Source organism: Molothrus ater, chromosome 2 (genome assembly GCF_012460135.2).
Source record: "Molothrus ater isolate BHLD 08-10-18 breed brown headed cowbird chromosome 2, BPBGC_Mater_1.1, whole genome shotgun sequence".
Lineage (NCBI taxonomy): Eukaryota > Metazoa > Chordata > Aves > Passeriformes > Icteridae > Molothrus > Molothrus ater.
This window is the reverse complement of record NC_050479.2, coordinates 85,995,170-86,019,061: the sequence shown is the minus strand read 5'-3', so window position 1 is coordinate 86,019,061 and position 23,892 is coordinate 85,995,170. Positions and strand designations below refer to the sequence as shown.

The 23,892-nt window shown below is 43.9% G+C and overlaps 2 protein-coding genes across 3 annotated transcripts in view; both read right to left on the bottom strand.

The window, feature by feature from the left end:
• Positions 1-10,502, bottom strand: part of INTS4 (integrator complex subunit 4) — a 32,690-nt gene extending 22,188 nt beyond the window's left edge. The window contains exons 1-10 of the mRNA XM_036383895.2: positions 10,449-10,502; positions 9,441-9,635; positions 7,375-7,492; positions 6,583-6,689; positions 6,192-6,377; positions 4,914-4,964; positions 4,190-4,278; positions 3,809-3,929; positions 3,218-3,289; positions 2,025-2,199 (exon numbers count right to left, since the gene is read on the bottom strand). Coding sequence (XP_036239788.1) covers positions 2,025-2,199; positions 3,218-3,289; positions 3,809-3,929; positions 4,190-4,278; positions 4,914-4,964; positions 6,192-6,377; positions 6,583-6,689; positions 7,375-7,492; positions 9,441-9,635; positions 10,449-10,502 — 1,168 coding nt within the window. The remainder of the gene's footprint in view (positions 1-2,024; positions 2,200-3,217; positions 3,290-3,808; positions 3,930-4,189; positions 4,279-4,913; positions 4,965-6,191; positions 6,378-6,582; positions 6,690-7,374; positions 7,493-9,440; positions 9,636-10,448) is intronic.
• A 3,364-nt stretch (positions 10,503-13,866) lies between these two features.
• KCTD14 (potassium channel tetramerization domain containing 14) lies at positions 13,867-17,490 on the bottom strand. Of its 2 annotated transcripts, none has more exons than XM_036392609.1 (2): positions 17,422-17,490; positions 13,867-14,538 (listed from the first exon to the last, which is right to left on the bottom strand). In XM_036392609.1, the coding sequence occupies exons 1-2, from the start codon at positions 17,488-17,490 to the stop codon at positions 13,867-13,869; spliced, it is 741 nt and encodes a 246-aa protein (XP_036248502.1). The 2 variants fall into 2 exon arrangements, with proteins under 2 accessions (XP_036248502.1, XP_036248510.1); XM_036392617.1 differs by having other exon boundaries at positions 17,431-17,490.
• Positions 17,491-23,892: the final 6,402 nt, after the last annotated feature.

The window sequence follows — 23,892 nt, the reverse complement described above, 5'->3', positions numbered from 1 at the left end:
TGGTTTAAAAGGACATTCACCCAACAGTGAGGTCTTGTACTCTTCAAGGGCTGGGCTAAGGACAGGAGATGTTAAGGAAATGCTGAGGGCAACAGAGCCTCAGCAGGGACCCACTGAGGACCTCTTCACAGACAAATCTTCAAATCAAGTCTCACTTCTGACACAGGCCCTGCTGCTGCCATAAGCATCTGCAAAAGGGACCTGCAGATGAAAAACAGGTCTCTAATCCATCAATAAATACTGCATATTTCATAGTGTCTTTTGCAAGCATAGCATTAACACTGGTATCTTAAGCAAACTAATTTAGTTAATTAAACTGTGGTTGTTTTATTCTTCCTGACATTTTAATTGCTTGGAGCTTTCACTGCATTTTTACCTTGCTATGCAGCACTTTATGAATTGCTGAAAAGCCCCAGAGAATCAACGTTTTGGCAGTTAACAGAATGAAAGTCTTCTGCTTTCTGACTTCATATTCCTCAAGACAAAGGGAAAAGGTACCACCTAAATGTTAAAGTTATTTGAATTAAAGTAAAAAAACACATCAGAAAGTATCCTGAGTCTACTTACACTGTAAAACTTTGCAGGAATTTGAAGAATACCCAAATATAACAAGGTTAGGCAGAGATGAGATTCTCTTCCCTATAATCATCCTCATTAGCTTCCCTAACATTTATGTGCTAGGATCAGAAAAATGGTAATTAATCTGATGTCTTGCAAACATTGTTGTTTTAAACATACTTCTAGTTTTCACTCAAATTAGCTCATCTTGAAAACATTTACTTGAACTTGTGTGGAGCTTTTAGGCCTATTGTTCTTAAAGAAGACATCCTACTCCTCAGGATTCTGATCAAGTACAAAAATGCACAGACAGCAAGACCCTGCTCGCTCAATAATGATGCTTTTGTCACAGCTCTGAGTCTCCATGGTCATTAAGACCCAGGTATTAAGTGAAGAGAAACATTTTGCTGATACTGCTTTCATAAGCTGACACACTAATTCGGATTTAAGCTACAACATGGAATTCAAGCAGGGTTACCAGTCAGGGGGAGCTCAGCAGTATTTAAAAATGCTGCAGTGGAGAGAGAGATCTGTGTATATTTCACATTTGTTCATTTTATCCACATTCCTCGATAGCAGCATACTGACTCAAGACCTGTGGCACAAGAAACTGTAGAACATGTTTCATTGGGCCAAGGGGCTGAACCAGTGAAACATTTTTTATTGTTAGTCAGGAAAAAAAGAAGGTGCACTTTCAAGCTTTAGGGAGAGTTCAGCTACTGGGAAAACATGCATTTATTTGCAGGACTCATAGAGCAATAAACCCACTTTTACAACACAATCTACAATATTTTTGTTGTGGTGGTTTTGTATGTTTTAACTTAACCTCATCCTTCCAATTACATTAAAAGCAAATTCAAAAATTACATTCAGAGCTTGGAATTTTCATGGCTTATGCAAATACCAGCCTCGCACTCTACCAGGAGAGGTTTAGATGGAAAACATTCGGGTTGTCAATCATTGGAACAGACTACACAGGGTAGTGGAGGAATTGTTATCCTTGGAAGTGTTCAGAAATCATCTGGATGTGGCACCTGGGGGCATGGTTTAGTAGTGGACTTGGTAGTGTTGGGTTAACATTTGGACTCGATAGTCTTAGAGGTATCTTCCAACCTAAATGATTCTATCAATTTCCTTCCTGCTGACAAAACACCATTTTCAAACAGCAGTAACTAACTGCCAATTTCTGACCACATCCAACTGTTAAATTTAAGTCAACAACAAAAAATAATCCCAGTGGGTTTTTGCACTCCAGAAGCAAGCCACTTATTACCATATACGTTACTAAAACTTTACCATTTATAGGAAGCAATTTGCTTTTTCCACCCAACTGAACACTTCTATCAAAAATTCTGTGCAACACTACAGCACCTTTGAAACAACTGCCATATCAGAGATCACAGTAATGCCCATCAGCCAACACAGATCTCCCCCCTTTAGGTATTCCATGCCCAGTTAACACTTACCATACATCTCATCTTCCAGGCCATGAACAAAAGCCCCACAAGCTCCTGATTCAATCAAGTTCACAGCACCAGTATCGATTTCCTCTTTGGGAGCATCGTCTCCCCACTTTCTGCCACTTGAAAACTCCCCAGAGCTGTAGAGCTCTTTGGCTCGTTCATGTGCAGTGCGCTTCCTCTGTCCAAAAAAACATTTCAGTTACAACCACATCAACTTCAAAAGATGACTGAACAAAATATTAAACTGGATCTGAAAACAGATATAGCTGGAGGCTTAGACACTGGCACACATACAAGTGCTAAGAAAAGCAAACAGTACCTACTCTTCTATGGCTATTTCTAACTGCCACTAACTCTCTGTAGTTTTGATGTAGGGAAAAGACAATAACAAACACATTTTAATTAACATATTCTTAGACATCCATTGCAAAAACAGCCCAACTGGGTCAGAACAAAGGCCCATCTAGTTAAGAAGCCAATAAGTGATCTGCAAAAATGCTATAACTTTGCAGTTTGACTTGTTAAACTGCAATTAAATACTTTAATGCTAGCAATACTATCCAGAGTTCAGCAATGTGTAAAATGGGATATTCATTCAGTGTGCTTGCTAGTCTGCCTCCTTTTCCCACACACTCTAAATAAAGCTGCACAGCATTTTCTTTAACAGTCTTTACAAAGCAGCACACAAAAAACAGCATCTCTTGATCATTCTTTTGTAGACAGAAAAAAATTAACCTAACCTTGAGCATGTTGCTTAAGGAAGGAATGTTACTGAAAAATTTTGCTTACAGGGTTGAGTAGCCTTTAGCTACTCATGTTGCTTGAAATTTTGATGTTTTTTTGATCAGATGTTGCAGGACGTTTCCAAGAGCTTGCTCCTAGAATTAGGATGCAATCTTTCCATACACAATAGGCAAAGTTTTTAGCCAAAAAACTATCAGAACACCACAAACATTTACCTCTCAGTTGTTGCAAAACTCGAATAACCTAGAGCTGTTTCTTACATGCTTGGTTAATGAAATCTAAAACTAGCAATTGTTTCATTGACTTTAATCTAAAACAAAACCTGTCATTATCAATTAACTTTCAGCAACCCTCAGGCAAGGACAAGATGAACAAACACACTCAATATTAACACACCTCTTGTGTGATTTTAGCACCTACACACAGGAAAACAAACTCAAACCCTTACATACCCTCAGATCTGACATGAGCTTCTTGTCAAGGGTCTGCTCCAAGAAATGGGAGCTAACTTGTTGCATAGAACCCTAAAGAAAAAAAAATATCAAAAGGAAAAAACAGGATTATTCTAAACTGCACCATATAATTTCCTGACTTATCCCAATATGGCATTCAATCTTATCCACTCATTCTAACAGCTTTATGCAATACCTGACACTATTGTACGTCAGAGTCTAAAAAAGTGAACTTAAGAATCAGAACATCTAATTTTCGCACTGAGGTTAATGTGGCTTTTCTTGAGTTCAATTGGTTCACATGTCCTGTGGTAGAGAAGTAGGAGCAGGAAATTATGACACGGATTTGTTTTTTTCTTTAATGTTCAACCATCTGCTCTCAAGGGAAGAACTCACTGCACAGTTGAGCTGAAAAACTGTTGTTTCCTCAACCTCCCTCATGTATTTCACCTCAGAATTCTGGGAGAAATTTACCTATATGGTTTTAAACATCCTCCCATTCTCTTTTTTTTTTTTTTTCAAATATATATGAAAAGTCAAGTAACTTAAGAGAAACTATTCTCTGCTAGAGAAGAAAATAATGCAACTTACCAATAACTTTGCAGCTTGTACTCTTACAACCCAGGAACCATCACTAACCATATGGCAAATTTTTCCAAAGGCATCATCAACCAAGCGAATTTCTTCATTAGAAGAAGGAATCGGGACAATGCTGACATAGAGAAATCAGTTTGTTGATTGTATTCCATACTAGATGGCATCAATAAGAAACAACCATGCTGATTTCCGATCATCAATGTTCAACAAATACCAGGAACCAAAACTTCATTGCATCAGTGCATTCTCATCAGGCATCAGCCATTTGTACACATCCGTTTCCTAACAGCCCCTCCTCAGACCTACCAGCACAAAACTCTCAGGATTAGGAGGTTACTTGGCCAGTACTTTGAGGACAGTGCATGCAGGACGTACCTTTCAGGGTAAAGCTGACTGAGGACCCAAATCAGCTGAACTGCAGCACTGCGCACTTGCTCGTAATCATCTGCCAACAGCTTGCAGGCCTGAAAGAACATTCATAGTCCAATGTACCTGAAACATCTCCACCTGAGCTGCCATTCCCTTCCCACAATGGCAGCAACAGCCTCACCACAGTTAGGACAGATTAAAAATCAAAATGAATCTAGTCTTCCCTGCTACTCTCTAGTATTTCCAAGTTTGATCAGGCAGACTAGATCTAATAAAGTCAACCAGGCACACGTTATAAACTCCAGAATTGCCTGTACCATGCAAGAAGGATGAAATGAGAGTCTGCAATAGAGCTGATTTGATACAGGCTGCAGCTGCACAGCTTTACTGATCTAACAAACACAAGCTTCATGGGTACTCTCCAATGAACAAGGGTTTAAGACTTGCAGACTACGACTGCCACATGACAGGAATGACTTCATCATGCCTTGCACTTCCCGTGATCACCTCCCCAAACAATATACAACAAAGCACATGCTTTAGTGCATTTAAGCACAATGGATGCAAAATAACCTTTTATTTCCACTGTTATACAACAACAAGGAATATCTGCTACCTAAGTGTAAAATACTCCTCCTCTGCTCAGTGCCCTCCTCCTCACAAAACACACTGCCAAAGAACTCAAAGAGAAAGATGTGCAGACAAGTACAAAACAAATACAAGGTTTTACCTGACTATAAATAGCTTGCTGTAACTTTAGTCCTCTTTCATGAAGCTGTAGCTACAGGGGAAAAAAACAAAACAATGTAAGAAAGTGTAAATACATGTTTAAGGGACACAGACTAAGTTTTCACCACAGTTTTTCTGTTTGAGCTGCTATAATTAAAATACTGCATTACCTTGACCATAAGGATTTTAAATAATATTCTTGACTTCAGTATAATTTTTTAGCTTCATAATCATTCATACTTAGATTATGGAAAAACAATTTATACAAATACACTGCCTGTTCATTCTCCCAACCTTCAAATAATTTTTTAGTGTTAGCCATATTAATTCACAATTAAAACAGATAATTAATTACTTTATTACCATTCCTGAAACATGGATCCAAAAGTAGCATTTACATGGCATGAAAACTCATTGGCAATCCTTCTGTTACTGAACCACAGGGACAGCAAAGTGTCCTATATTGTTTCTTTTTAGAAGGATGAGTAAGTACAACATCTAGGAGAGGGAGATTTCAGAGAGACTCAAGTGCAATCTGACCTCCTCAAATGCATCTTCCTTCTTTCTCTGGAGTTTAATAACATTAATTCAAAGATCCTCGTTGACCATCACATTAGATGGAACATTATTATAAACTTAGGGGTAACAGAGAAACTTCTGTATCCCCATACACTCACAGGCAACTCACATTAAGCAGTATTTTGAAAAGCATGGTCTTTGCTTGCATTTCTTCAAAGCTAAAAGCTTCTGAAGGGTCCCCACACAAAAAAACCCAGTATATAGTATATCTCATGAACAATTAGAGAATGCTAATGAATGCAACCATGAGGCAATACATAAATGTTTGCTTTAAAACAAACAAACTAAATTCTTTCTGGACTTATCACACAGGTTTCCTATCATAAGCAGATACCTACTGCATTTTGGAGCACTAGTGGTTTCTTGTAGTTCTGGTAACCAATACTAAATCAAGAAATAAATTTGTCTCTAAAAGAAAGAGCCTACACATACTCAAAAGAATGAACAAGTTGAAAAAGCCTCTTCAGCTATACCTGAAACAGAAGTTATGAATCACTCAAATGTCCTTTAAGATCTCATGCTACTCTGGTATTTCAAGACCTAGCTTATTTTTTCAGGTAATTTTGATACACTGAACAGGCTTTTACTAAGTTAATTAAAATAATCTCTAAAACAAACCTCTTTGTGTTAGTTTGCAGCCCTCTCTCAGCTCCCTGATACAACTCCAAAACATTTCTTCCACCATATGAGCTACACTTACCATGGCTTTTATAGCTGCAGTCCTAACTCGAGGGTCCTGATCATTAAAATGATCTCCTATTATCTTCTGGACATCTTTGGCCGCCTGGCTTTCAGCCTCTTTTGCAACACCTTTTTCCACTGGGCCAAGACAGCCAATTAGCTGAAGACACTTATTCCTTACACCATGAGAAGAATCTGTCAGATGCTGTGGAAGAAGAGATGAGCAGATGTAGCTGGATTCTTATGGTTCTTTTAGCCCTTTGAAACATCGTGCTATGTTTCCTAGCAGTTATTAATTTTAGTATTGTAACAGTTTGTTGAGAAAAATTAAAATAATTTAAATACTGACTACCTTTCTTTTTTTCTTGTGGCAGTGACAAAAGTTTCCTGGCCCAGGGAGGCCTCCTTACCTTGCAGGCTACCTCTACCAGCCTCATCCTGACAGATGGATTGTCTGGGAGTTTTGTGCCGATCACTAACAGGGTGTCCAGCAGCTGAGCAAGGACTTGGTGGGACTCTGCAAAACAGAAGAGTGAAAGGCTATGCACTACTCTGCTGAACTCTTACCAGCTACAGGATCACAGAGTGACCCACACTGAAGGCCATCCTGAAACCTTTCAAGGCCTGAACTAGCCCAGCTCCCTCAGCTATGCCTTGTACATCACATACTCCAGTCCTCTACCACCTCAGGGGCTCTGCTGAACTCACCCAACCTTACCAGCACCAACCTGGCACTGGGGAACCAAAACTGGATAAAGTATTCCAGATGTGACCTAACCAGTGCTGAGTAAAAGGGTAGAATACCCTCCTCCCTTGACCTGCTGGCTACACTCCTCTTAACACAGCTTGATGAGCTGGCCTCTAGCATAATATAAAAAAAAATCTCCTCCTCAAACACATTTTCCATTTTAAGCAAAACTGTCCTGTAGAACAGAGAACCTCAGAAGCAACAGCTCCCAGACGGAGATGCAAAAGCAAATTTTGCACTCCTTTAGAACAAAGATTTAGAGCAGGCAGGTCAGAGGAACATTTTTCTCCTCCTCAGAACATGGTGTTATCTGTCATCACTCACAAAACCAGAAAATTAATACTCTAAGCAGAAATTCTCAATCATACACTTGAGATGTAAGACCACTGTCCCAAATGCTTTGACAGCACGATTCCACCTTGACCTCAAGCACCACATCAAAAGTGAGACTTACTCTCATTCTGAAGGGTGTTAATGGCATCATCCATAATGCAGTCTGGGGAAAATCCTGCAGTCTTTGACAACAACCCCAGCAAGGATGCAATCTTCAGCCTTACAGAGGCATCATTCTCCTGGAAGGAAACAACATCCCAAAAAAACCCCAATACAGCAAGTTAAACAAAGAGAACAGCATATATTACCTACATACATCTACTCATTAAAGAAACAGCAAATGCTGTCATAGGTGATAACTGCATAAGTATGCCTCATCAATAAATATTCCTCTAAAATTAATTTCAAAAGTTCATACATTTTAAAGATTTATTTTGAGGCTTCTACAGACTCATGCACACATGACTTGTGGTCATAACTGGATGGTCTCTCTTTCATTGTATTGCCAAGGATATCCAATGCAGAATAGAAAGGCAGAAAGTCATCTGCATGTCATACATGGATCTTACCATGCATTTGTGCAACACTGAACACAGAGTTGCAGAAAAATTACAGTAACAAATATCCCATCTTTCAACAAGAAATTTTACAGTTATAACTGTTATTTATATCTGTCAAGTGTTTAAGGGAGACTTCAGTGCCACACACAGCCTCCAAGTGACAAATGTGACACCCAAGGTAGCAGTCCCTTTCTCAACTGAACTGAGAAGTGTTTTTTATTTTAGGGTTGAAGTTATGCATTCAAACAATGGATACTGTCGTGAGGACTGTATGGGACTGCCCTACCAAAATCTATAGGCATGAAGGAGCAGGAGGCTACAGGACCATCTTAAACAAAACAATGACACTTCAAACAAATAAATCATCACATAACTTCCACTGCAGTTACAGCATTCAGGGTCAGGTTTCTGGATGATCAGGGAAAGTGTAAGTGTTATGGAGTACTAAGAAACAAGTTCTTTTGAAAATTTTGTCTGTACGTAAAATAATATCAGCTATGTTAGTTTTGAAAGCAATATTTTTAAAAGCTGGATTCTGTAACAGGCTGTGTTCTTGCCAGTGTGATCTCATCTGCAGGTTCATGAGTCTCTCTTCCAATACAGGCTACAAAACAAACTCCGAGCACAAATAATCTGTGTTATTTGACCAGGAACTCTGTATTTCATAGAATCAGAGAATCATTTATGTTGGAAAAGACCTTCAAGACCATCAAGTCCAACCCCTAACCCAACACTGACAAATCTACCACTAAACTGTGTCCCCAAGTGCCATATCTACCCATCTTTGAAATACCTTCAGGGATGGTGGCTCAACCGCTGCCCTGGACAGCCTGTTCCAGTGTTTGATAATATTTTCAAAACTTTTTGGAAAGTCTTCCAAATATCCAATCCAAATCTCCTTGGAGCAGCTTGAGTCCATTTCCTTGTTCTACTGCTTGTTAATTGGAGAAGAGACTGATCCCTGACAGTTTTTTTCATAGATTTGATATTAAGCAGAAATTCTTTAGTGAGAGAGCAGTGAGGTACTGGCCCAGAGAAGGTTGCCCAGGGAAGCTGCCTCATGCCTGGAAGTGCTCAAGCCCAGGGTGGATGGAACTTTGGACAACCTGGTCTAACAGAAGGTGTCCCTGCCCTAGCAGAGGGGTCAGAAGTGGATGATCTTTAATGTCCCTTCCAACCCAAACCATTCCATGATTCTGTGATTTTAAAAGTGCTGGTTTTTACCACATAAGCAATAGCTAAAAGGTTTCTCCACTGCTAGAGAAAATGAAGAACAAGGTAAGGACACATCAGTCAGGAAAGTGTTAGATAAAGCTGAAACAGCTGTAGACATCTGGGCTCCCAGCTGGAAAAGTTCCAGTTCCCTGGAAAACTTGACAGGTCTTTTGTCCCTTGCCAAGTTAACTTCCACACAGGCCATGAGCAGGGATAACTTGTCACAGGCTACTGAAACCATCAGCACAAGGACAAAGTAACACAATCAGAAATCACTTGGGTCAAGGGCTACAGCTGCTCACTCTCAGCCCAGGCTGAGTCAGCAACACAGGAGCCTGTGAGCCCCTGTTCAACATCCCACAAGCAAACAGGAGTAGAAGGAGCAAGCATGTTTGACTCCCAGCTTCACCACCTTGTAATAATGCTCCAGCAGGATCCTGACAACCCCTTCCACGCTCTCCACTTCCACAGGCTTCCTGGCAAACTGGAGCAGGTACTGCAAGGCATCTGCAGGTGAGGTGGCTTTGCACAGGTCCACATGCAGCGCTGCTGACTTGCTGGGCTTGGTCAGCCGCAGCTTCTTGGTGGACAGGTCCTCATGCTGCTGCTGTGGGCAGAGGGACACGGCTCAGAAACAGCACATCCAGACCCACTCCTCCCCAGACTGAACATGGGGAGGCCTAAGGAAGCTCCCATGTCCCAGGGCAGTCGCTAGCCCCTCCTTCATCTGTCTCAAGGAGACACCCATGATCAGACCACTGTGGCTGTTACTGTCCTGCCCAGGTAGTCCCCGTCCCTGCAAAATACGGCTTCTCCCCACCCTAGGCTGGGTCAAATCCAGCTGCCTCCAACACCAAACAACGAATCCAGGGCAAACACCGGCTTCTCCCACTCCCACCGGCCTGGAGCAGCCCAGAAAGCCGCTGTAGTTCCTTCCCCAGTCGCTGGCTGGGGGATGCTTCCTCTTCCCCGCAGCAGTCCCGGCTCTGCTCAGGTCAGAGAATCAACAAAACGGGCCCGGTTGGAAGGGATCACAGTGGGTCATCTCGTCCAAGCTCCCTCTCAAGCAGGGTCATCCCAGAGCACACTGCACAGGACTGCGCCTGGACGCTTCTTGAGTATCTCTAGTGAGGGAAACTCCACAACCTCTCTCCCTCTTCACTCTGAGGGGAACACCTTCCCTCAGACCTCTCCCCTCCAGCAGCTCCAGCCTTCCTAAACTCGGGGCCGACCCGTCCCGCTCCTCCCCAACCCCTCAGGGGCCGCCCCAGCCCCGACGCCCGGCGAGCGGGAGGCGCTCCCAGGCTCGGCGCCGAGCTGGGCCGGTGGGTTTCCCCACAGCTCCGCCTCACCCGCCGGCACCTCCCGCCACACGGCAGAGTTCGGAGCCGTCCATCCTGGCCCAGGGGGTAGATGTTACCTGGACCACCTTGGTGAACTCCTCGTACACCCGCTTCTTCAGGTGCGCCGCCATGACGGCCCGCGCAGCCCGGAAGAGGAGCCGTAGAGCTGCGGCGGGGAGGGGCCCAGGCGCGGCCTCTCTTTCCGCCCGGAGGCCGCACTCGATGGTCCGGCGGCCTCCCGTTGCCATGGGGACGCGGGACCAACATGGCGGCCGCGGCTCGGACCGCCCGTCCCGCCCCAGGGCGGCTGCTCCGCGCTCTTTCGCCGCAAAGTACACTCAGGTTTCACTAGTGAGAGAAATAGCGGATTTGTCTTTACAAACAAGCTGTGGGTCTGCTGGTAGATAAAACTAGCACTGGGAGATAAAAGAAACGGTGGGAAGGATTCCGCTGATTGATGATTGGAAAAAAGACATTTGCTTTTACAAATAAACTTTAGGTTGGCTGATAAATGAAATTAGACATTGAAAGATGAAAGAAACAATGGGGAAGAAAAACCCCTAAATTCCATAAGAATTAAAAATTAAAAGGGAGGGTTATACATTAGAGGGAAATCTTTGGTATCAGGTGTATTGGGAAGTCTGTACCTCTCAAGTACCTCAGCCAATGGGGAAAGAGAGAAGGGAAATGTGCCAGGAAATTAGGATAAAAAGGAGGCTTCGTCCTCCAAAAATTTAAGAGATCCCAGGGGTATGCCCCATGGCCTCTCCCTTTATTCGAATAAAGTAAAAGGACTCCTCTGTCTCCTTTTTGGGCATAAACCTCTGATGTTTGTGGATAAATTTTCCTAACACTAGTATTCGATTTTAAGCTGACTTTCCCACCTTTTTCTACTTTTTTTAGCAAATAAAGAAATGAATGCTCATTGGTTCTAAATGACATAATTATCTTCATTAATTAGTATTCTGTCCTCTACTGGTTATTTATTCTTGCTTCTCATGTTAATTAGTCCCCATTTCTCAGTATTTTTGCTATCTTTCTCCCAGGTAGGGAGGTTTGCAGCACATACTGAAGAGTCTTTGTTATCTTCTGGTTTCTGCAAATGCCCTTGTAGTCTATAAATTCTGCATTTTTTGTGTCCACTTTCAGAAATACATCTCTCTCTCGCTTCACCAAAGCATATCAGGGCTAGTTTAGCAAAGCTTAAAGTTTCAATGATTTTCCCAATCAAACTCTAACAATAATCGTTTGTGTGAAGAAACTATCTATGTGTTGGCTAAAAGTGACTTAAGACCAATACAATGCTAATAAATAATATACTGCTTATGATTAATTAAAACAATTAATTGAAAATAATTAGAAAAATTCTTTCCATCAGAATCATGGAATCACTAAAGTCAGAAAAAATGTCTAAGATCATCAAGTTCAGCCATTAATCCAGCACTGCCAAGCCCACCACTAAACTCTGTCTCTGAGTGCCACATCCACACATTTTTTGAGCACTTCCAGGGATGGTGACTTGACCAATTCCTTGGGCAGCCTGTTCCAATGTCTGACCACCCTTTCAGTGAATACATTTTTCCTGATGATTTTCCTGGCACAACTTGAGGCCATTTCTCTTGACCTGTCCCTCACCTGGCCACAGCCTCCTTTCAGGCACTTGTAGGGAGCAATAAGGTCCCCCCTGAGCCTCCTTCTTTCCAAGCTGAACACCCCCAGCTCCCTCAGCCACTCCTCATCAGACTTGTGCTCCAGACCCTTCCCCAGCTCCACTGCCCTTCTCCAGGACATTCCAGGGTCTCAATGTCCTTCTTGGAGTGAGGGGCCCCAAACTGAACCCAGGATTTGAGTGTGTGCCAAATAAAGTTTCTCATGGCAGCAGTCCTATAGACTTAAGAGGTTGGCTGGTGTCAGGCTTTAACTATTCTATACTGAGGTTTTTTTTCTCCTAATATATAATTTTCATCTCTGTTGTTGTGACTTAAGCCAGTTTCCCCACCCTTAGTATGGACAAAGTGAAATAGATCTCTTTAAAGCAACCTTTTGTCTACTGGGAGGCCTCCTCAATTTCTCTTCTTCCAGGCTGAGCACCACCAACCACTTGGTTAGGATCAAAAGAGCCTCTTTCCTAAACCTTTTTGTCCTCTCTGACACTGACTGTGTCCATTCTTACCAAGGCTGTGAATGTGAGAGATCTCAGAGTCCCTTCACACCTAGAGCAGAACTGCCCTGAAGCCTGGAGTGATTCATGGCTGTCACTGGGGGGAGGTCCATGCTAGGCTAAGCACATCTGAAACAGTTTAATTAGGAGTGCCTCAAATCTGTTATCCTAAAGACAAAACTTCAGATCTTTAGAATTCTGGGATCTTCAGGGGAAAATGTCAGTAAATAAAGCACTTCTGCATAATTATAAAAAAATTTAAAATTTATTTATTTGAAATCCCAGGGACCATTCTATGATTCTATGTTTATTGTCCTTGACTGGAAGAAATCCATCTTCCAAGAAGTAAAGGAAATATGGTCTTTATCAAATCAGCCATTATGATTCTCAGAGTGATTAAACCCAAGCTGTTTCCAGTATAAAAATAAACTTTCAAATTCTAAGATTTTTTTAAAAGCCTTGTACAATGCAACTTGTGTTTGGTAGAAGAGAATTTGCAGGCTGTTGCTTCAGTACCACTTCCTTCCCACCAAATCGTGGCAGGTTTTCCCAATTCTTCCAGGAGCTTATGTAGTTAGAAATAGCATCATCTTAATAATGAGTGTCATAAGAAAAAGATTAGATTGTGTGGTCTGAAAAAGGAGTGTGTATCCTTAGATTATAAATTCCTCACATCAGTGATGGTATTTTTGCCTTTTGTTGATCCTGGACCATAGCTGAGGTTCTCTATCTTTCCTTAAGAACAAATAATAAATAATGGTAATAAATACATTGACTAGAGAGTAGGCTGTCTGCTGGAGAAATAAGAAGTGATCATAGGACACTGAATCCTTCCTTTTAACCCAGATTCTAGTGTAGAAAGGCAGGAGAAGAATAGCTTTTGCCTTCCCATTTAGAAACCAAATTTAATTTGAGTATGTGGTAATATCATTGTTTCAGTCAGTATTTCCACATATGCGGCCTGTTCCCATTTGCACTGAGAGAGCACCCCTACATGTCCACCAGACATATTTGGGATTATTCATTTCCCTTAGGTTAAGTGAGGTTGGCTCAATTCTCAGATCCATCTCTTTGAACTGAATGAATAGTAAGCAACACTGAAAAGTAAAATTCCTCCTTTTTCTGGAGCCTTTTAAAACCCCTAAAAAGTTATCCCCTAAACCTCAAGTGGCTCTTAAGTGCTCTTTGATATGGAAAACAGCCAAAGGAGATCCTTTTGTTGGCCTGTGGGTTTCTTCCTGTCCCTCTGGCAGCTCGTGGTTTATTCTCCACAGTCCAGGTTAATTTGTTCCAGTCATTGCTTTCTGATGTTCCCTATCAATGGTGGCACTTTGTTACCACCAGGTGAACAGGAACTTGTAGAAGAAGTCATGCGACTTGAAGCGAAAACCTTTTTCAGCAACATGGGGCTGAAAGGATATTTTATACCCTTTGGCTTCAATGTCCATTTGAATGCAGTCCAGCAGATCAGAAATACTGGGCACAGCCTTCCAGGGGCCAAACTTCACCACAGATTTTTTATCCATGTCCAAACTGTTCAAGGCATCCTGACACCTGGCTGCGTCCTCCTCGGTTCTGACCACGCATACGATGACGCTGGACTGTCGGGACGCAACCGCTTCCGCCCTCGCGATGCGGATCATCAGCTCGATGTTCTCACTGTAGTTGGGCACACGAGCCAGAAACTGCCTCCTTGCCACGAGCTCCCCAAAGATCTGTGGGGAGTCCTCAAGCTGCTTGATCAAAGGCTCTATGTCATAGAACAACGCCTCCTTGTAGACGTCCTGGATGCACTGGGTGGGCACTTGGTTACTGCGCAGGTACTCCAAAATGTATTTGAAGTGGGTGCCTGGCCTGTCGATGAAGAACCTCCCTTCGGAGTCAGTCCTGAGTTTGGGCTGGCCAGTGAACATCTCTGCCAGCTTGGAGCCAGGGTGTTTCTTCAAGGTGCTCAGTGTTGTCGTGTACATCTCCCCGCCAACATTTAACTCCACAATTGGTGACAACTGAAAAAAAAAACAGTGACAAAAAGCCATGTGCATTATCACTCTGAGGTCATCAACATGGAAGTGTCAAGGAAAAGCCAAAGGGGGGGACAGCCAAAGGCTATACAGAGACTCCATCATCAGAATGCATGAAAAGACACTATATTTAGAAATCTGCAGTTCTTATAAAAACAATGGTGGACCTAAGACCTGATTGGCCTTTAGGAATCTTCTCTCACACTATTGGTGAACTATGAATAGCACACTCTGGAGAACCATATCTATAAACAACACTTACAGAAAAAGAGATAATAATTGTTTGGATTCTTTCCTCTAAATTTCCCACAGCTTCTAAAATCCTGGGAGAACTATGTCTCTCTCTGTTCAGAGGATATGTAATTACTACAGCTGGAGGATGGAATGATGATGTGAAGAGCAATATGAACTCCCATTTTGTGGATGTCAGATGGGAACCTCCACCTGATTTATTGCAAAAAGCAGATGCGGATGCTTATACAGCTCTCACCACCAGAGCAGCAAAGACTTTTTTTCTGGTGTCATTTTCCTGGTGGGAAAGAGGGAAAATAAGTACCCTGCCCAGGAACGCTGGGAGTGACTACAGGAACCAACACTGATCTCCTAAGCAGCTCACAAGCATTGTCCCTGTGGGCCACCTACAGCAGGAGCAGTAGGTGAGCTCTCACCCACCCCATGTGCAGAGGGACAAAGATAGAGCCCAAAGCTGTGCTATTTCATTTTTATAATCTGAACTGTTCTTTCCTCTTTAAAGGAGAAACTAAAGCCTTTAAAACCTTATAAATAGGTGGAATTGGCTTCCACTCATCTGGGGGTTCAGCTGCAAACACTGAAGTAAGACAAAAATCCATCATGTCAGAGGTGCAGGACAAAAGCTGTTTAGCAAAGCACCTAAAAATGTGTGATGGCTTTAGTTAGGAAGTAAAGGAAATATTTCATGCAACTGACATGGACTTAAAATGGAAAAATGTAAAGACTGTGTGTTTGTTCGCATTTTTTAACCCTCTCTATTAACACCATTGTTTGAATTGAAGGAGGCCTGAATACCTGGAAAGCTGGACTTTTAAAATTGACCTTATTGTATGTTCAGTTCTGAAAAATTTTACTAGCTTCCTTTTGCACTTGGTCATTTTAGGTAGTAGTCAGCAGATGAGAAGAAAAGGGAAGAAAGAAAGAGAGAGTTCTTTTCCTCCTGCCAGCACTACTGTAATGTAAGTCACAAGCCAGGCCGGGGCCACACCTGCCATTGGGAAGGCGTCAGTCAATAAACAACCCTATTTTCCAGGAGCTCACCTGCACTTTCTTGGATCTGATCATGAAAGGAGCTGCCTCAGTGCTGCTGGTTACATGCCTCAGGTGAAGTGTGTGCTTAAGTACTTAGCTGGATCACATGGGTACAGAGCCACGGGATGACGCGAGCTGATCTCACAGCACACACCAAGAGAAGGGGGGGGGCTCCTGTGCCCTCTCCCTGTCCTGTTCTTGTACCTCTCTGTGTGCTCTCTTGCTCACCTCATGCCAGCTCTGCTTCTCTTTCATCTTAGTGAACTGACAGAGGATTTAATGACCACAGAGCTGACAAAAGGATGGGACTAGGAACAGACAGCCTGGTGCAATGGGAGACCTTCCCTTTAAACTATAAGATTTAGCAGAAATTTGCTCACACCCTCAGCAAGCCAGGGAAGCAGCAGGAGATTCAGGCCAAAGACCCGGCTGGAATATTGCTTTGCACTAGTGTGGGCAGTTTCATTTCAAGAGCAGTCATTTACACTTGGGTCAAGAAGACAAGTACTATTCTGTCTGAGACTATCTTGTGATTTCCACCTACTGAAAAACACAGCCCAAAGCTGTTTCTGTAGTCAAGTCTCTCCCTAGGAGATATGCTATTAGTCCAAGAGCTACCAACAGCACTCCCCACCAGGGACTATTTGACAGGAGAGTCTCAGGCTTTTGAGCCTTTGCTCCTTTTTCAGATGGCAGGTCAGATGTTTCATGCTGTTTGTCACTAATACAAATGGATAACATTTATTCCTTTATACAGTAGCCAAGCTTCATGTTCTTGCATCTTGATTAATGGTTTTAGCCTGGCATCAAAAAGGTTCCCAGTGGACTGGAAGTACTGGCACCAGCTGATTCCCAGTTCTGTAATTAGCCAGCAAGATGACACTCAGGAAAGTCATTCCATCTATTTGTGCCCCAGTTTACTAATCTGTAAAACAGTTTCTTCCATAGGGAAGCATTTTGCAACTTACATCTGAAAAGTGCAACGTATGAAGGTTGGTTTTCTTAATACAGAGAGGTCTGGAGAAGAGATTGTTCAGCTTTAACCAAGAAGACAAACTGGTTAGCAATACACTGAGGGCAGAGGAGACTAAAAAGAAATAATCTCATCACTGATTTCCACCTAGTAACATGCTGCTTGTCTGAGACTGCCATTAATTTTCCTTATAGCTAGAAAAACTGCTGCTCCCACCTGATGATCCTGTATGTCAACAACACAGGGCAGCTTTGGCATCATTGGAGACTCATAAGACTTGCTGAAAACCCCAAAACCTACAACAGGCTTTTATTTAGGGAACTGACCAATTAAAGTTTATATTAATTGAATTCCACTTCTTGCCAAAGGAGAAGAACAACTCTGGTAATTTGCTGTTGTCAGATCTTGCATGCCTGTGAGAGACCTGGCCCTCCCGTAACACAACAGGTGCACACAGGCACAGCTTTTTAACTAGAATCTTCTTCTTAGGGATATATTTGGCAAGGCCTGGTGTCTTCAGATTAGCATATGGGGGAAAAAAACCCACTCAAATGTTGCCCATCAGGGGTGCTTTGATCCCACATGAGGGAATTGTGCCCTTGAGGACATACCTTACTCACCATATGCAGGCTGCTGGTGACCTGCTTCCCAAGGGGCTTGTGCTCTGACGAAATGCTCATCTTCCCCAGGAGCTGAGGACTCAGCTGTTTGGGAAAACCTGCTGCTCAGTGCTGGCGTCCTACCCCACACGCAGTATGGCTCCCAGCTGTGCTCCAATCCTCTTTCACTTGGTCTTTCTTCCTTGGGTCAGCTTTTTCCCTGCTCCCAGCCCAGCTGCTGCCACGGAGGTTCCAGTTTGTCGCAGGCAGAGTCCTGGTTCTAGCTGCAGGTGTAGGGAGAGGGGAGGGGACAGCCTGAAAGCGGAAGTATTTGCTCATTAGTTTTCTGGCAACCAGCAAGGTGCAGGGTGGACTCAGGCTGGCTGCCAGCACACACCTCGTGTGCAGCTGTGTGAGTGGTGACTGAGGGCTGAATAATCCCTTCCAAGGGAGGCACCTCCAATGAGCCCCATGAGGTGCGTCCACCTCTGCCTTGACAACTGATTGTATCAAAACCAGTAAACATTTTCACAGCTTTTTGGCCTAAGTGCGCTGCTGTTTTAAAGCACAGTTTATCCCAAACAATTTCACTGATCCCATTTTTCACTCACACTGATGACAGATCTACAGGGTGTCTACAATCTGTCCAAGGTGATGGCATTTTCTTCCTCACCCATACAATCTCTGGGCACTGAGTAATTTGTGCAAGGTAAATAAAACCAAACCTGAATCTCTGCTTGAACATAAACTCTTAAATTGACCATAAATATTTGATTATTATCTTTGCATGACATTGTTTTCTAATATCCTGTATCCACCAAATATAGAATGTGGGCAGCACCACAGATTTAGTGGTTGTAAGACTATCACAAAATCAAAACACTCACAAGGATGTAGTGAAGGTGAACTTGAAAGTACTTAAAGGGGGATTTATAAAAAAAGGAGAGTGAATTTTTGCCTGAGCACATCATGACAGGACAAGGGGGAGCATCTTGAAGATAAAAGAGGAGAGATTTAGATTAGATATAAGACATTCTTTACTGTGAGAGTGATGAGACAATGGCACAGGTTGAGAAAGCTGTGGATGCCCCATTCCTGGAAATGTTAAAGGCCTGGTTAAATGGGGGTTTGAGCAACCTGTTCTAGTGGAAGGTGTCCCTACTTATGACAGGGTCGGGGCTGAGGGGTTGGGGATGGAACTAGATAGTCTTTGAGGTTCCTTCCCAATCCAAACCACTCTGTGATTCTATGATGATTCTCTGTCTGTGTTAATTTATTAAACACAGAGTATTACATCAGAGCTAGCCTAAATAACCTCTCCAGAATCAGATCACAACCCTTCAGGATCTCCTTTATTTCATTCCAGGTCATTCTAAGTGCACTGTTGCTTCCAAATTTGTCTTCAGGGCACTCATCACTTCTGTGTCTTCATTTCATTCTGGTGGCAAAATTGCCATGGGCATGATTGTCCAGAGATGTAACATAAAGTTTGTAATGAGAGACAATATCTTTTATTAGATCAACTGATACAGATGGATAAAACTATCCATGTTTTAGGGCACATGAGGCATTCCCATGTCTGTCAGATTCTGCTTCAGCTTGCCTGGGGTTTTTTTTTTCCCATTTTTTTTCCAGTTTCTGTTGGTCTAAATAAAAGGTGTTATCCCCTCTACCAACATTGCCTCGCTCTCTTTTGTTTCAAGATGCTTCCTTTTGCCAGCAACCAAAAGAAAAAGCTCAGACAAATACAACACTTCCTAAAAATCTTCCTGGGGAAGATGTTAATTATGAAAATTGTCAGTATGGTATATAAGGAAATAATTTGCACAAAATCTGCATTGTGCTCATGGACACCAGCTTTCTTGCTTTTGAATACCCCAGGAGTTTTGCTGGATCTGTATCCTCTCAGAAGACAGCATTGATCTGAGCAGGAGCTTGAGGCACAGAGGGAAAACCAGTTAGAATTTAGATTGATTCACTTCCCTTGAAGCCTGTTCTCATGAAAGGCTCCCTCAAACTGGGCCCAGACTCATGAATGCTTTGTGCATTTGGGTAAACCTATCATTGAACCCATCTTACATTTTGCTTTTGGTTCTCTTAAGCATCCTCAGGGATCCTCAATGATAACCTCTGTCTGAGTTATCTCTGCTGCTTTGAATAGAAATGCTTGAATTTTCCCTTTACCAGACCAGCAGAACTGGTAGTGCTGGATGCACCAGTGATGTCTGCTTGGGACCCCAGATTTTGTGACTTGCAATAAATTTTAAAAGATTAATGCTTACTGGAAAACAAGGAGACCTGGAAGATCTGTGTGTCCCGGACCTCTAAGGGCTGCAAATCCCATTCTTTGGGCTGACTTATGTAGATGTTTCAGATCATATCCTGGATATAGCTGACAGAGTTCACATCCACCATGTCTTCAATGCTGGAGGTGGTAACCTTTCCTTCTGCAGCTGCAGAGCTGAAAAGATGGGTGAACCATCACCTCTGTGCTCACACAAGCTTTTCACTCAGGCAGGGTGAAGGGCAGTAGATGAGTTTACCTTGCCCATCTGAGAGATTTCCCCAAATCAGAATCAAGGGTGGCTAATGGCATTCAATTCCACAACAGAAATCCTTACCACTTTAGCAAAAGGAATAGTTGCCAGCTCAGAGAGTCCACAACTCTCTTCTACTGCCACACCAACCATGGCTTGTCCTCAGTGTGATGAACATACTGGTCTGGTTCCTCTGCCGACAGTTTTTATTTTATGTAAAAGGGATATTTCCAAGCCTGTAAGTTCTTTCAGGCAGGGACCATCCTTTCCCTGTATTTTCATGAAAGAATTAGCCTGTGCCTGGACCTTGGAGGAGCAACTACAATATGAATCATAAAAATAATCATATTAGTGCTTAGAAATTTGGTTCTACCAAAGAAAAATAACTTGATGGTGGCTTTGTGGGGAATAAATATGTGCTTTTTGAAAATTGTATAAATATTTATATAACATGAGCTGGAACATCTCTGTGCTGATACATACATTTACTCAGAGAGTGATGAGGCACTGACACAGATTGCCCAGAGAAGTTATGGCTGCCCCACCCATTGAAGTGTTCAAGGTTAGGTTGGATGGGGCCTTGATGAAACTGACCCAGTAGGTTACATCTCTGCCCATGGCAAGGGGGTTTGGAACTGGGAGATCTTTAAGGTCCCTTCCAACCTAAACCACTCTGTGATTCTGTGACTGTGCATCAGTTTGGAAAATAGTACTATCCATAAAAGTATTTATCAAGTTTTTATTCTTTAATATGTTGAATTGTCAGCCTCTGTTTAAGAGACTCAGCGATTCAAGAACCACTCCTAAATCAAACACCATGTGCTGTGCAAACACTGTCAGCATTCCTAACTGGTGCCTTCCAGCCATTTATCAGCTCCACCCACCTTCTCAGGATGCACGGCTGAAGGCTTGTATCTGAGATCTCAGCTGCCACAGTACATTCCACTGTTAAACAGCACAACAATTTTTCTCTTTTATTTTCTGTGTAATTAGAGATTCGCTAAAATAAAAGCAAGGCAGGAAGGTCCTGCTCTTGTCTTCCTTTTAGAGTGCTGTGGATCTTCACTTGCTGCCGAGCAATCAGGACCCCGCTAAAGGGGTCAACGTGAATATATGAGCAAGGCATGGAGCTGCCTGGAGGTGAGGGAGGAAACGGGCATACCATCTGCAGAATATCTGCTCATTTTAGATGGAGGCTTTTGGAGCTGATGAGTCTCTGATTTCAGCCTGAAGGATGTTATTTCACTTTCGTGATACGGCAGATTCAGAGAGCATCTGTAGCAACATGAACAACACAACCAGAGCCTGCAGCACAGGGCTTGGTGGCAATCCTTCTCTCACCATAGATGCTCAGAGATCTGCAGTTTTATAATCAAAAGTGGAAAGTTGATGGAGAACCACTGTTCAGCCAAAGGAGCACTATTTCAACAGCTGAGATTTTTTAAAAATGTCCTGAACAGGCAAGGGGGCACTTTCCTCTAGTGCCCAGCTCAGCAGGATTTCCTAAGGGTGGTGTGTCTGGGAGGGAATGAGTCACTTGGAGGTGGGACCCAACTTGTCCTGTGAAGAGCTTGTAGCTCCTGTCCACCCACTCAGTGAGGGCTTTGTCCTAGTTTCCCCACAGTTCACAGGGATCAGAAGTGAGCAAGGTCCTGCCTTCCTACTCCAGCTGAGCATCCCCACCTCCTCTGTCCCCAGCTCTGGAGTATGTCATGACCAAGCAAGGAGGAACAGAACTGCCTCACCTGTTTTGCTGGAGCTTCTGAGGATTCCAACAGGTTGTTCACAGGAGAGGACATGGTGCTGGGAATCCAGGAGAGAAGGGGATGTTGTGGGAGGGAAAGAAGGATGCTGGGGAGCAGGTTGGGATTCGGCTCCAAGCACAGAATGATGGCAGGATTACACTGAGGTTTTGTAAGGTGGGAGAGACAGAGAGCTGGGGGAACATTCATCTCAAAGCCCTGCCAAAGAAACCCAGCTCATCTCCCTGCACTGAAGCGTGGCCTTGGTGGCCAAGGTCCTTCACCCTCATGTACCGGGGGACGGTAGTTTGACAGAAGTGACAGCTCGTAGGAAACACAGGACACATCTGCACAAGGCTTTGCATTTTATTTACATTTCCAAAGAGAATGGTTTGGAGGGGTTTAGGCACACACAGAAAAAAGCATCCCTTCAAAGTTACAGATGCCTTCTACAAAGCAAGAACACAAACCACTCATTTCTGCCCCGCAGAAATCCCCCTAGGACAGGAGAGAAACGAAGCAGGAAGTTTGCCAGCAGGATCGGGCACAGGACAAGTCAGATGGTACAGACAGCACCCAGCAGGCAGACAGCCAAGCTCTGTGCTGCCCACAAAGGACGCTCCTCAGTGGGACTTGACTCAGGAGAAGTGCCACTGGACTTGGAGAACAGACCCTGTGGGGATAACACACATGGTCAGGATGTCCTCATTCCTGTCTGGCTGTCTTCCTAAATAAGGGTAAAGTCCTGTTAATGCCCTCTGTTGTTGTTATTATTTTTCTACACTCCCCATTTCACTACAATGACCTTGGCCATGAGCCCCATCTTTAATGGATCATGAGGATGTCTCCCCAAGGGGCCTCAGGGGATGAAAGTCCCACCAACATGGAGAATGGTTTTGCTTTTCAGGCTAGGGGAAGACTGAAGTGTCTGAGCTATTTGCAGGTGGTGTGCCAAAGTTAGATATTTGGAAACCTGAAAGTGCCAAACTCCTGCCTAAAAATGACTGCTGTATTTTCCACCAGAGAAAAAAGGTAAATAACTGAAGCACCAGTGTCTGGCAGCTCCTGGAGTCCAGTCACAGTATTTCAACCACCCATCTCTTTTGTCCCTGGGATCATTAGTGTCTGGCCAGCAGCAGAAAGACATTGCCTGTGTGGCAAACTGAGGAGCCTTGGGGACAGCGTGGAGCTCACGGAGTTGCCTTTGTTTGCTGACACACCTTGCACCAATGGCAATTGAGAAAGACAAATCCGGGAGGATGTTTCTCTTCAGCAATGAAGTGCAGACTCAGAACTCCTGGGATTTGGGGGTGTGATGCAAACATTATAACACCACACAGCTGTTTGGGCATGAGGACAAAGCATGTTACCCCTCAGCCAGCTCTTCCTTGGTACTGCATGTCCCCAAGCTCTTACCTCAGAGATGGGAAGTGCAGGCTCAAGAGCTGGACTGATCTTCACTAAGGTTGATCTGCTCCAGGATCTGGCTGTACCTCCGGGTCAGGGCCTTGGTGTTTTTGGTGAGGTCTGTCAGAACTTGCTGCAAGCCATTGACATGATGGGACAGGCGTTCTTCCAGATTGCTGTCTGCACCCTCATCTAAGGCTGGGTCTGTGTTGGCACCGCTGGGGCTCTGGTCACCCACAGAGGCCAGGCCTTTCTCCACCATGGGCTTGATGGCCTTGAGGAGCTGGTAGCGCTCGTAGAGGTCCGTGCGGCTCTCGGCAGCCGGGGCTGCCCCCTCCTCCTGCGGGAAGACCCCTCGCAGCAGGCTGGGGAACATCACCTCCTGCTCCATCTTCTGCGTGGCTGAGAAGTACTGCTCCATGGCCCTTCTCCTACAGCTCTGGCACTGCTGCTCTGGGCTCTTCTCACAGGCTCCCTGCTCCCTGGCCCTGCGGGGGCTTTTTATGCAGTGCTGGGGCAAGTCCCTCCCCTGCTGTCCTCCCCTGCCAGCCCTGCTTGGGCTGGATGGCCACGGGGCTGCACTTGGCTCTAGCTCAGCTGGGACTTAGCTACACCATGTCCCTGGCTCTGTGCAATCTCTTCTGAGCCTCCCCGTGGCCTTTGCCTGAGCTGGCCAGGGGTCCCACTGCATCCCTGTGCTCTGAGTGTGGTGGTGAGGAGGTGCCTGGGGTCTGCCAGGTACTTTCCAATCCTGCCCTGTCACCACTGTCCTTACCACTGCTGGAGGCCCAGGGTGG

Bases quoted from the DNA above. Each gene is read 5' to 3' on its own strand.
- KCTD14 (XM_036392609.1), bottom strand. From the start codon at position 17,490: ATGAGCATTTCGTCAGAGCACAAGCCCCTTGGGAAGCAGGTCACCAGC. The intron at 14,539-17,421 runs GTATGTCCTCAA...TTTTTTTTTCAG, and splicing joins GCCTGCATATGGTGAGTAAG to TTGTCACCAATTGTGGAGTT.